The following is a 13,794-nucleotide window of genomic DNA, read 5'->3' on the forward strand; positions in this document are numbered from 1 at the left end:
GCTCCATCAGTAGTTGCTTTAGGGTTCCTGCTATAATTAGCAGCAGCATATTGGTGCTTGTGACTACAAGTGTGCATAGACACCGACAAACTGTTCAGTGGTAGAGCCTGCCATACATATCCTGACCCGTAGCAGACTTTTTTAAAATGGCAAAAGGAAAGCAGACCTGCAAGATTTTTGGTAATGCAAAGCAAAGCATGTTAAGTTGTATTTTAAAAAGAGTGGAGAATGATGCTTCAGATTTCCATTCTCTTTATTGCCAACAGATTTATATTCAAAATGCCAAGGTCCAAAAAAACTGTTGTGTAATAAATACTTCACTTTAGGCTGTAATAAATAAAAAAAAAAAAAAGATTATTATCAAGGAATGCACTTTGCCAGCCACAAGTGTGGGTATTTTTGAAAAATAAGGAAAAAAAAAAAAATAGTATGGCCATAGTTCACAGTTAAGCAGCCAGAAACTGCTTATTACAGCTATTCCACAACAATGGAGTATCCCCTTTTCTCCCTTTCCAGATGCATATTCACAGTTTAACTCCATCAGAAATGCTCTCTTACAGAGCAACCAGTCACACTCTGCTGAGTTCAGTCAAAATTGTCTTTAACACACATGAAGCAAGGAAAACTATGGTCCAAAGAACTCCTTGTCACACCATTTTAGTCCAACAGTAGGTTTAGGCTTCTAAGAAACAGATGTGTGCCCAGCACACTAGGACAGTCAAGTTTTCGTACCACCACACATCCATCATCAACATACTAGTTGCTCCACCATCTCCACTGTAGATTTCACAGTGAACAAGAGGGTCCATTTGGTTTAACAGTCAGTCCCTTCAGTTACATCGCTGCAGCAGCATGTTCAGAGCATATTCCATTCTGTGTTTTAGCTCCAACGAGCATCCAGAAACCAGAAGAGTTGTTAGACGAAATGTTGTGGATAGCCTCTCTTCATTGATGTAGGTGAGGAGATACTCCTCACTCTCACTGCAAATGATGATTTTTGTGTGATCGTGATAGAAGTTCACCTGTAAAAGAGAAGTGAGCTCCTGTTTATATACTTTCTCCTCTCAGTTTCTGGCACTTATCTAGTTTTATTCCAATTAAGTGTTTTAGAAGCTACCAAACTTACTTGAAACGTGCCATCATTGAAAAGCATCATTAATGCTTTATCGGATTTAAGCCACTGTAAAAGATAAAGCCTGGGCCTGCGTACATCTGTTAGGCTGGGCAAGTCTCCTCCCTAGGAAAGAGAGCAAACACCATGTCAAGCGCTCAGTTCACATTTAGTGCATTTTTACATCTCAAGATCTAGAAGGTGCTGAACTTACATCCATGAGGTTCTCTTCCATGTAGTGAGAGAAATACTTCAGTACAGTTACTTGGCTAATGAACTGTTCAGGAGCCTCTGTGGCTGAGAAGACAGAGCACTGGCCTAGCTCAGCATAGTAGTGGACTGTCCTGTAAAAGGAGAAAGAAAGTAAGGAGGTTAAAGATGAGATAAAAGCATTTCATGTTTAAACCACCTTAGTGAGTAGTTAGTTTTGTAATTATTCTTACTTTTTGTCTGGCAGGAGGCTCATATGTGTCCCATTGTTGAAAAGGACACCAACAGTGTGATCTGACAGCTGGTACCCAAAGCCGTACTTGTTAGAATAGTCCACCCATTTTGTAACCCACTGGAAGGATGTTGTCAGCTGTCCTTTGGGAATGCTGTCTGCTTCTGGCATGTTCTCCAGACATCCTCGCAATACCCTTGCAACTGTGTCAGCAACGCTTCCCATGGTACTGTCTTCCAGGCCTGAAAGAGAAGGATTATCAGACTGACAAGAGCACACAGAGAGCAGGCTTTAGTTCTAAACCTTTCAGTTATCTAGATCGTAATTTTAAGTTTAGCCATTATGGCTTTCCAGTTTTAATTCTTCCAAAATATTGGCTGTAAAATTTAGAGCATCAAAAATAGGGGCTGAGGAGGAAAGCAGCTGTTCTTTTCAAGCTTCTGAGACATGAAAAAAGTAAAGGTGGGATTTAGAATTAAAGATTACATTTTGCTGCACTTACATTCACTGCTACTGCTGCAGCTTCCCAAAGTTCCTCTGACTATCATTCGAATAGAGTCTCCAGTCTGCTTAGTTTCGGGTAACGCTCCCGGCTTCACTACTGTTGTGATAAGAGGCTGGATCTCCTAGAAGAGATGTCAGACATGTAAACATCAAACGTAACACAAGCCAAAGCTTATACTCAGGTTTTGCATGGCTTTCCTGTCTCTCCACAAATAATAAATTCTAGGGAAACTGGTATTAATGTTTCCAGCAAGTACAAAGAGATGCTGTTAGACTGAGCTTAAAGAAGCAAGCCAGGTCTTTCCATTCTTTAGATCTTCAATTTGCATCTTACATGCTACTATTAATCAGTCCTCTGCTCTCATGCCCTAGCAAGAGAACAGCTGTGTGCAGGTCTGAACACCAGATGGTAAGAATTAGATCTCAGCAATTTATTCTTTAAGAAGTCCTAGTTAATCATGAACTGAAGCCCTGTTTTTGGAATATTGGGAAAGAGCACCTGGCAGACAAGTTACCACACAGACAACAATGGAGTCTAGGCAGGTACTATAATTACTCAAAAGCCAAAATTGATAGCCTCCCTACAAAGGCTACCATACCTTGGTGAAGCTTGGTTAAGCCCTCTTAAAGCAACTCTGCTAATCATTTAAGCTTGACTATGCTGTGTACAGCCCCAGCTCTGATATCCAAGTCAAATATAATTTAATTATAGCTACTCCACCCAGCTGTGATTGGATTTGAATTGAACTGCACTTGCATTTACCTCATCCGTTCTGTGTTTGTGGGGCTGCTGGGTTATCGATGTCTTCTTCAAATCATGCCTGAGCTTGTAGATTTCTTCATCTTCTTTAGCTAGTCTGTCTGTAATACCAGAAAAAATACTTAACACTGCATCTGGAAGTGCTTTTCAATTACAGAAAGACTAACAAGTTATCTGCAGAAAGCACATTGTCTCCCTCCAGTAGCTTCCTCTAAAGATCTCCCAGAACATCGGTGCCTTTATACACAGATTACTACAAGACTAAACTTTAATAGACATTACAGACTAACAGATGGCCAATATAGATGGTCAGTATGCCATAAAGAAATGCTTACATATGCTTCTTATGTAAGTTGGCATAAGTTGCACGCTACCATCTATACTTATTGATAAAGAGGTCAAAATTAACCCAGGGAAGCTCTGAGACATGAATACAAGTGCTCTGTTGCTATCTCATAGCTGTACAATACTAGCATGACATTGATGGCATAAGAGACAAGTTTCAAGCGTGGCTACAATCCACTTACTATGTGTGTCGAAGTATCTGGCTTTATCCTTTTTACCACCAAAGAGAGCAGCAGCTGCTTTTTTGAAGAAATTTTTAGCAGGACTTGACAGATGGAAATCAGGAACGGTGTGACAACAGCTAGCAGAAAGTCTATCAGGTGTAAAGCCCTGTGGAAATGACATTCAAAAAATAATTTTTAGACCACAGAGTGCATTTTTAGGGTGGATATTTTTTCAGTCAGAACACTAGACAGTACAAACCTGTAAGAAAAATTCGTGTCGAATTATTTCGTCTAAACTGGGCCGATCTTCAGGATTTTTTGACAACATGCTAGCTATTAAGTGTTTCGCAGGTGCTAAGAGAGATGAAGGCAGGCTGTATCTTGCTTCCCTTATGCATCTGTAGGTTTCTTTAAGATTTGTTGTCTCAAATGGGGGTCTTCCCAAGAGCATTGTATACCTGTTTAAAAGCAAAGGAAACCAATTTTATTTATTTTACACACCCATAATACTCATCTTCAACTACTGAAAAGGCTTTGTCTGTCTCCTAACACAAAGGAGAATTTCTGCACTTGGGCTAGATATGTATAAAGGGCTGCAAACTGCTGCAGTACTGCATCCCCTTTGAACTCTTAAAAGCCTAAGCCAGTGATAGAAATATTTAATTTCAAAGGCAGTGAAGTACTTACATTACACAGCCTAAGGCCCAGATGTCAGATTCACAGCCATGCCCTTGTTTGTTGAGGACTTCTGGAGAAAGGTAATTTGGTGTGCCACATATTGTTCTGCAAATCAAAGAGGCCACAGAGCTCGTTAGTATTCCAGATAGAAAGTGGAGAGAAGCTATTTTTCATAGGGCAGGTTTTCCTCTCAAGTTCAGACAAGAACTTAGGAGACTCCTAAAGAGGAGCTGCACTTTAATAGTGTAGACGTGTTGCATGGTGTCTTCATGATACACAAACAGCAGACTCCTATCTGCACTATTTGTCAGTCAGGTACCCTGCCTCTGTCATTTGTTATTATTCAAATGCTCAGAGGAAAGCACAAGTCAAAGCATGGCAGCCTGTTTTCTAGAAGGGGAAATCTGGATCCCAGAAGCAATTATTTTTTGCTATGGAACAGGATTTCTCATTTCTAAATGAATTTGGTTTCATTTACTTTACATTTGTTTATGCTCCTACCTCCTCCTGTGCTCCAATGGTTCCAGCCTAGCTGCCAAGCCAAAGTCACCCAGTTTCAGTTCCATGTTCTCATTAATGAAGAAGTTACCTAACAGACAGAGAAATTCCAGTTAGTCCTTTTCTTGTAAGGTAGGAATGTATTTGCCACAGGTGCTGAGTCATACTTTGTTCAAAGCCAGCAGCTAGCCAAGATTTTTTTTTTTTAAGTAGGAATGCTTAATGTCATCCCTTAAGCACTCCAAGTTTCCACCGTAAAGACAGACTGAGCTGATTCTATTAATTAAGTTATCACCATACAAGTATAAAGTGGTACAATGCTGACAGGGCTGGAGTAGTGTGTTTTGAAGTCAGCAAGGTACAGAACTTACCTAGTTTAAGATCTCTGTGCAAGATTTCCTGTTCATGAAGATACTTCAGCCCTGACACAATTTGCCTGAGGTAGTATCGTACTTCTGGTTCTGTCAATACCTTCCTCGCTTTTAAGATGTGAGCCATTGACTGCAGAGGAAAAACAAATGCAGAAATGTCACTGAACGTTCACGCACAAGATTCACCTTAAGCAAAAATAAATCAATGCATGGAGAAACAACTAAAGAAGCCACAAAAAATACCTTTTACACATCACACATTTAAATTAGTTGCAGATTCCACGTAAGTAAATACTGGATTTCTCCCAGTTGATGCTCACCCTTCTACTGCAGTACTCCAGAAGAATGTAAATATTTTCTCTGTCCTCAAAGCAGTGGTAAAACTGCACAACATGTCTATGATTAAGCATTCTGTGCAGCTCAATCTCTTTATCAATCTGAAAAGACAAGAGGGCAGAGAAAAAAAGCGTTGTTAGCCCTGCGTCCACAAGGTTGGGCAGACAGCTCTATCAGAACCATTTCAGGAAAAGGACTGGGTAATCCAGCACACAAAGAGAATTTAAGGAAGAAAACAAAAAAGTCATTCATGCACACACACCTTTTCCCTTTGATGAGGTTTTGCTACTCTGCTGTGAGGAATGATTTTTGCAGCATAAACTTTATTTGTTGTCAAATCTGTCATCTCATAACACTTGGCGAATCCACCCTAGAGAGACACACGAGAAAAAAGGCAATTATAGCAGGTATGAAAGAAGTCCCACACTTAGTCATTCACCAGCTCATGTATTAGTCAAGGAGCACAACTTCCTTTGCACAGGACAATTTGGTAAAAGACAGGTGTCACGTTCATCGCCTATCTGAAGGGTTCGCGTTGCGGCTACCCCCCGCCCACCCCGCATGCAACATCGAAGTCATTTTTGCATGCTTGCCCCAGCTGAAGGCACGATTCCGCTTGTATTTAGGGGCAGAGATAAATCGGGGACAGGAAGGGTGCTCGGACCCACTGCGTCTGGAGCGGGGCAGCGCAGGGGCAAACCAGACTCCGGGCAGGTCGGGGGGTGGCAGTGCGGCGCGCTCCAGCAGCCCCCGCAGGAACGCAGTCCCGCAGAGGCAGCGCCCGCCGCGCGCACCGCCCGCCCCGGCGCTCCGCACCGCGCTCCGCTCAGCCGAGGAGGGCAGGCGGCCCGCGGCACAGCGGTCGCCGCCCCGGGAGGGCAGGGGGCCCGCCGCGGCCATTACCTTTCCGAGCACCTTGCCGCGGCAGTAGCGCTTCCCCGTCGTGGGGTCGGTTATAATCCGGGAGACCTCGGCGGCGGGGTGGGCGTGCGGGTGCGGCAGCTCCTCCGCCTTCTTCCTGCGCGACTCGTCGCCGGCCGCTCTCCCCAGAGCCGCCTCGCAGCCCTTGGCGCTGCCGCCGCCACCGGGCGGGTAGGCGATGGTCCGCAGCAGCTCCATCTCCGCGCCTCGCCGGCTCCGTCCTGCCTGCCTGCCCGCCCGCCCGCCTGCCCGCCCCCCTTCCCCTACCCTCCGCCCGGCTCCCAACGCGCTCCCCGCTCCGAGCCGCGCCCCGGCTCGTCCCTTATATCGCGGACGGCAGCTCCGCCCCGGCGCTGTGGGACGGCCCCGCTCCGCCCGCCCGCCTTGGCCCGGCCCCGGGGCGGCTCACGGGGAGCTGGGCCGGGCCGGGCCGCCTTACCGTGCTTTGTCGTGCCCAGCCGTGCGGAGGGCGCGGGGCCGGAGCAGCTTAGCGGGCCGAGGGGGGTAAATCCCGCTGGAGTGCTGGGGCAGCCGGCACGGGCGCCTTGGGGGTCGCTGGCAGCGCGCTGCAGCCGCGGTGGCTGCTCTGCCCAGCGCCGCCTCCCGGGCGGTAGCTTGGCGACGGGAGCCTCAGCACAACGCGTATTGTCTGGCCTTGCTGTTGCTGCTTGTGGGGTAGCCGGAATTTATCATGGACAGTCAGTGCTGTGGCCTGTATGAGCAGCCCCCTGACAAGTGTCTGTTGCTGCACATGAGGAAGGGAAGGAGTTTTCCCCACTTATGCCTAAGCAACTCCACCACAGCAGAGAGCCAGGGCCTGTTTTGTTTTTTTTTTACCTCGACATGAAGCTGAGGCTCATGGACTTGCTCAGACAGTACAAGTCATCAGGGTGCATGTCCCAGTGCCAAGGAGCTACCCCGTCCCTCCTTTTGCATGGGAACTCATGCCTAGTGACGCCCGCCAGAGCTGTCTGACAACAGTCAGCTCTAAAACCCTTTTTTCACAAGCAGAAACATTTCCTTAAGCATCCCAACTGCACATAAACAAATTATTTTTGAAGACCCCTGCAGGCAATGGTAGTCCGAGGCCTCTCATCTAGATGTTTGAGTACAGACAATTGTTGTAGAGCAAAGTGTGTGTACGGGAGAAAAGTTTTGAAATGTGAAATAGTTTTGTATTTCTCCCATTCTGAAGATGCAAAAATGCTGAAGTTCATTACTTCCTTGGTTTGTTACACATTTCTGAAGTATTGTTTGTTTGTTGGCACACACTAGGAATATTTTTGCCCACTTTCTTTGCTGGCAAATATAAAAGTCTAGTTGATTTAATACAAATAACTCTCAGAGCCTGTAACTGTGTAAATGACTTTAGTGTTAGTCCCTGAACATCCCTCATTAGAGATCTTAAAATAACAGCAAAATATACTTATTTTACAGTGTGAACAGCAGCAGCCTTTCAGAACCCCTCTCAAAACAGCAAAAGTGTGGAACAACAATAAATTTCCCTACATAAGTATTGCATTGTGAAGGTAGCAGTGCTCCAGTCTCAATCCAATATCAAATATATTGGATCGTATACACTTTACTTCTACCCATCCACAGTTTTTTATTGGGTGCACGCACCTGCATGCAGATATCTTACTTCCTGCCTCACTCCGCAAAGTCTAGGCAAGTCATGTTAGCATTACTAGCAATCAACCAGAGGGACAGAGGTAAAAAACAGAAGAGGGAAAAATTGGGTTACGCAGACCGTACTCAGTTCTGTGCCCACTCACCCCTTAGCCTTGCAAACATTGGCTTCCCGGGCGAATATTGTTTCCCCTCACGCAATTTAACTTTCTCCAAATTAGTGTCCGTTATTGCAAAATAAGTTACTTAATGCAAACATGATTTCTTGATGCTTTGTTTTCTGTCAGGGAGTTGCTTTGGTCCCTTGTGCTGAAAGGCATATGGGGAAAGGGGAAAACGGGCAGGACAGAAGTACACGTTTTCCCTCCACTGGAAAGAAGTGGTACTGCATATGGTAAAAAGCAAATTTAAGAGAAACAGTCTGGTAAAGGTTATGGGGAGATTGTTTTTACTTGACTTTAAGAGGACACAAGCACATGGTTAAAGCTGAACATGCAAAGTGTTCTGCTAAGCAAGACTAGGACTACTTATCCTCACATACTTTGCTGAAGCAAAGTCTTTAAGCTGTGTTCCCTGTGAGTTACAAAAGGCCATGAGGTTGCCAGGCTGCCCATGCAGCCTGTTCAGCTACTCTGAGATCGCTTCTCCCACTTTGCCACAGGTAGTATTTACCTAACACTTATCTCAAGGTGCCAAGTTTACCATACTATTCATTGTGAGGTTTTACAAAGGAAAAGCTGTTGCAAGAATAAGAATTTCTGACAGCATTCTTAACCCTGTTGATGAAGTGTTTCTGCCCTGTCTGCCTCTGAATTTGCTACTTATCTTTCTTCTTCTCCAGTCTTGCAAGTTCTGCCCTGCCTTCTAAGTCCAAAGATGCACAGCTCGTGAGGTAACTTTAGCTGCAGGTACTAAGTTCAATACTTAAGTGCTCCAGAGGCCTCTAAAAGCTTATGTGCTGGCACTTACATTTTTTACACTAACGTTTCTTAGCTTCTGTGGAGAACTACTGGATATTTTGCAATTAATATATTTCATATTTCACTTTTTCCTTCTAAAGCTATTCTCCTGGATAAAATAACATTAATGCAAAGGCTTGAAACTGACCCTTTCATGACTTGCAACAGGAAAGCCATCCGAGCCAGTGCTCTTTAATCTCCCACTTTTTCTTCCAAGTTAGATTAGCAGAGTGCTCAAGTGTACCTGCAGCCTGCACAAGCATCTCAATTGCAAGCTTGCTAAGATAGCAGCAGCTTTGTGGCCAGATCAATATGCAGCACTGCAGTTTCCGTGCCAAGAAACAGGGCAAATGTAGCCTGAACTCAGGCTTCAGACATGCTTTGTGTCTCAGGAAAAAAGTAATCCCTTATCCCTATAACTTCATTTTGACACAAGTGTACAGCTTTTTCATAAAAGCCTGATTGTCATAGGTCTGGGAAGCCTGGGCATGCATAAATCCTTGGGTCAGATGAGGAATGGGAATTTGACAGACTCATAAGTGGCCTAATTACAGGCTTCTGGGAAGAAGGACTTGTCAGGAACCAGTCATTCTGACCTTAGCATTGGGAAAAAGAGGTGTTTGAAAACTTAAGTTTCCAGAAACAAGTGTATTAAATCCCAGATGTCCAACTCCCTGCGCATTACAGAGCTTTGGCAGTGTTCATGGCCATGAATTTGCCAGGGCACCCAAGTCCTTCTGTGAAATCAGCATCAACGCCATCTACCTGGCCCCTAGACTGTCTCACAACTGAGCTTCCTTCCCACGGTGCCACTAATATGCTTGTCCACCAGCAGTATGCCGTTCTGAGACAATTCACTGTGCTCCTGTAGTCACACACACCCATAGCCCACACCGGGCTCAGGCAGCAGCCCAGGCTGGTTTGGGAGGCAGAGCTGGCCTTTTCCCTGGCTGGCCTCATCTCTTGCTTTCTGCTGTCAAAACGCCCCCTCCTGCCTCAGGGTAGCTGTCTGCGAGACCGTGTTTTCCACTCAGCCGGTCATGGAGTGCCCTCATCTGCTGAAAAGAAGTTATGACAGTTTGTCCGAAAAGAAGCGTATTCCACTTAAAGACGGGACAAACTGATGAGCCTCACGAACAGCATCGTAACTGGAATATGTACCAACATATATGGGTGATAAAAAATATGCAGCTTATGTCTAGAATATCACTCTATAGAAACTGTGTTAATAAAAATGTGACTTTTACACAAAGTGCTTCACGTTCTGTTGTGACTTGTCAGAGGAAAAAGTAGTTATGTCTGGAGAAACTATTACTAATCTTACTGTATTTTAGTGATTGGCTAAGTGTCATTTCTCCTCTTGGCTTCTTTCCTAGCTCATCCCCCTCATTTCAGTCTTCTAGTGCAACCTTTTCTACTCCACCAACTCCACATGAGCCTTTTCCCACCAACCCATATATGTCTCTATGTGCTCTGCTTTTGTGTTCGACGCTTTCCCTGTTCTCTGGTGCACTTGCTGTTGTGCTTCCAATAAAGTACTGATTTCATAGCCTGTAGAGTATCTAGCATAGGCAGCCTCACCAAACGAAGTATAAAATACATAAAAGCTGAACTAGATACAGAACTAAACATTTGCTTTGATGCTGCCATGCAGTTTCAGTGTGCCACTTCCCTTGCAGGAGTTTATTGTCACAGATCATCCTCACACACAGGTGCGATACCATTTGTCCTCCTTAATACAGTGCAGAGCTAGTGCAAAGCACTTGTTTCTCCTATAATTGATATATTTTAATTTCCTTTGAAGCTTGGCAAAGTTTCCAAAGACCTGAATTCTTTTGCAGTTTCATTTGAAGTGATCTACTAATTAAAAAGCAGGCAGACTACCAAGAGCTTAAGGCAATCATATGTTTTCCCAGAAAAGTCTCCAGAAAAGAGGGTGCTTAGCCCAGTGGTCACATAGGTTATGCTAGTTTTTGGTTCCTTCTAGGGTGATGCCAAGGTCTGTTCCCACCTTGCCAGTTTGGCATGGGTTCCTTGGGGATGGCAGGAAGGCAGGGCTGCAGTTGTGGTGGTTGTAGGATCCTGTATTAGGTCCCCAAAGACACAAAACTCTTTCTGTTTCCTGGAGTTCAATGAGTACCTACATGGTCAGGATGGATGAATGGCTCTGATAGGTGTTCCCCCAGGGCAAAGACTGAGTATGGGAAATAATATAGCTCCAATCAAGTACCAGTGTCAAGTGAAGACAGTGTCAAAAAGAGACTCAGCTTTCTCTTATGCCTCACTACTCTCACACTCCTTCCCTGTGCTGCTTGTGTGAGTAATGTCTCACAGCTTGATTTCAGGCACTAGCCCCTGCACCCAGGAAGTGCAGTAACACCTTCATACAGCACCTACTCTAAGAGCGAAGTCAGCCATAGGTTTGCACATGGTGGTGTTTTTCTCATTTTGTTTTTTCACAGCTTGACTTGTTTTTCTTGCACGTCCCAGACCAAAATAAAGACTATACTAACCTCAAAATTGACAGCACTGCAAAAGCAAGGCTCTAAAGCCCTTGCCTTTACCCTCTAAAGGTTGATCAAAATTGTTATTTTAACCTTTGCAAGGTTAATAGTTGAAGGTGTGTTTGCACAGACAATACCGTCAGATACATTGTTTCCTTCAATTAAATTCTCCAGGGTGCCTATTTGCCGCTCTTGCTATGCCCTGGGGAGAACCAAGAGTGCCAACAGTATTACCCATCCATAAGAAACAGTTTAACCTGATCACCACAAACACATGCAGATACTTCATGCAGTGTCCTGTGGGAATCACACCCACTCTGCCGCTGTCCACAACGTGAATACTCCTAAGTGCTCATGCAGCCAAAGCGTGATCTGTCCACAAGATACTTAGTGAGACACCCTGCCCACTCATTCTGCCAGCAGCAGCTTTCTCCACATGCTGCCACTGCTTCTGCTGAAGCACTGGTCATTTACAGTGTGCTGTTGAAGGTGCTTGGAACTTCGTGAGACCAGGACTTAAGATACCATATGCCAGTGATACAACGGTTATGCCCAGAATTAGCCTGTCTCCCATATAAAAGACTGCAAGGCCCATTACGCAACTGCATCAGTCATGCAGAAGGAACAAAGATCTGTGTGATGGTAAAGCATCATGCCCAGTATTAGAGACACCAGGCTTCAAACCTGAGGAACAATCAGAGTAGTGTTTTGTGCCCTAAAAAAACTGTCTAGATTCTTCTGTTTTTTTGTTTGGGTTTTTTTTTTTTTAGTCCTTCTCAATGCCCAAATATCTTTAACATAAAACCTCCTTGTTAAAGGAAATAATGCCAAAGGGTAGTCAAAATCCTCTAAACAGAACTAAGAGTTCACTACTTCAGTCAATTTGTTTCCCTTCCTGCTCCCCCTTCTCCTTTCCAATTTCAGCCTTCAGCTGCTGCAGGACACAGGAACAGGAGAAAGTTTCCTACCAATTAGGTTAAGCACTTATTTTGTTTCTGTAGGTGGGAAAGCAGTTTCCTGAATTCACAGAGCAGAAGTCAGTGTTACTGGTACTCTGATAACATGGACAACGCAGAAACAGAATTATGAGATATCTGTGGTAAGACCCCATGTCACAGGTTATCTGTCTCCATGACACCCCTTTCTGTCAAGAACAACCATATCTGTCTTTCATGCACATGTTGCCAGTAACTAACCTGTGCAGGCCATTTCCGACTATACATAATAAACATGAAGCACAAAAGAGGAGAATAAGTATTAAGAAGATTGAAAGCATTTGTTGCCTTATTTTCTGCAATTAACTATGCTTGAGGAACAAAACAGCTACAAAGAACTAAATATTCTGGCAGACAGGAGTACAAGTCATGATTCCTAATCCTCAGCCGTTGTGTTGAGCAAGACAGTGCTCAACAGCAAGACAGTGATGCAAGTCTTATGCATGCCTAGGTATAGAGGAACTCTGGGAAGTTAGAATTCAAGGTAGAAGAGTTGATGGCCTACAGAAAACTGAGTTACTGGGTAATTAGATGAAAGCCAGTGCTTCCTTTCAGCACTGCAGGTACTACAGAGGCTCTTTGCTACCAAAGCAAGACATGCCAGAAGCAATATTGAACAGAGCAGAAGAGATAGCCTGCTCAGGAAGGAAAAGGGGACTGAAAGCTGCTAAGTGAAGCAACTACATCATCTGTGAAAAAAAGGGTTTCCTGTTCTCTTTTGCCCATTGGGATTAGATTAAACCCAGTTAACATTTATTGCCTTTCCTAGATTTCTTCTATCCACCACTCTAACATCAAAGCAACAGGCTTAAACAAAAGCACATAGAAAGGAGAGTTAACCCCATATGTTACCATCAAAGTCATCGTTCATCAGACACGACATGACAGAGGCACGTGTTCAGAGGTTCTGGGGAAATCTTCTGAGAACCACGCTTTTCAATAAGCTGTTTTGTGTCTTGCATACATTAGAAGTTTTCCTAAGTGTTTCTTACCTCCCTTTTGTTTTATACATAGATCACTACAGCTTTTCCAGGTAAGAGTACTTTCTATATTTATGCAAATATTTAAAAGAGACTGGCACTACATTTAGTTTATTGGAATTACACTTGTCCTGATTGCTTATCTGAAGAGTTGAAGCATTTAATTAGTGAAGTCAGTACCAAAAAAAAAAAAAGACCAAACCACCCCACCCCCGAAAAATGGCCTCTAGTGAACATTAAGGTACCTAGGAAATAGAGACATATAAAATCCAGTCTGCTGGCCTCTTTAAGAATAGAAATGAGAGCAGGTGGTGGTTGAGACAGGACAGATAAAAGAAAAGATGAACAAAAACCATGCCCTAAATAGCTAGGTGTGAAAGTGAAAATCCCCGCTAGATTTTTTCCAGCAACTCACTTTGATCTTTCCCTTCTAGCATCCTTTTCTGATTGAAGCTATTATTAACATCAGCCACCCAGAGAAGGTAGGTAGGCCAGTGCAGTACTTTCCTTTTTCTGAGCTTAGCTGTGCGCTCCACCAGTGGCCAAAGACCTTGGGCAGTTATTGTACATTGTCTTTTTTAACTAGGGAAACCAGAA

At 44.1% G+C, this 13,794-nt stretch overlaps 1 protein-coding gene across 1 annotated transcript; it reads right to left on the reverse strand.

Annotated features, from left to right (window-relative positions):
• Positions 1-247: 247 nt before the first annotated feature.
• On the reverse strand, positions 248-6,370 carry PLK2 (polo like kinase 2). The gene is made up of 14 exons (XM_068422567.1): positions 6,113-6,370; positions 5,472-5,579; positions 5,194-5,310; positions 4,874-5,003; positions 4,506-4,593; positions 4,014-4,109; positions 3,586-3,784; positions 3,345-3,492; positions 2,821-2,918; positions 2,056-2,179; positions 1,555-1,795; positions 1,326-1,455; positions 1,127-1,237; positions 248-1,022 (listed from the first exon to the last, which is right to left on the reverse strand). The coding sequence occupies exons 1-14, from the start codon at positions 6,326-6,328 to the stop codon at positions 831-833; spliced, it is 1,998 nt and encodes a 665-aa protein (XP_068278668.1). The 5' UTR covers positions 6,329-6,370; the 3' UTR covers positions 248-830.
• Between the last annotated feature and the right edge of the window lie 7,424 nt (positions 6,371-13,794).

This window comes from Nyctibius grandis, chromosome Z (genome assembly GCF_013368605.1).
Source record: "Nyctibius grandis isolate bNycGra1 chromosome Z, bNycGra1.pri, whole genome shotgun sequence".
Classification (NCBI taxonomy): Eukaryota; Metazoa; Chordata; class Aves; order Nyctibiiformes; family Nyctibiidae; genus Nyctibius; species Nyctibius grandis.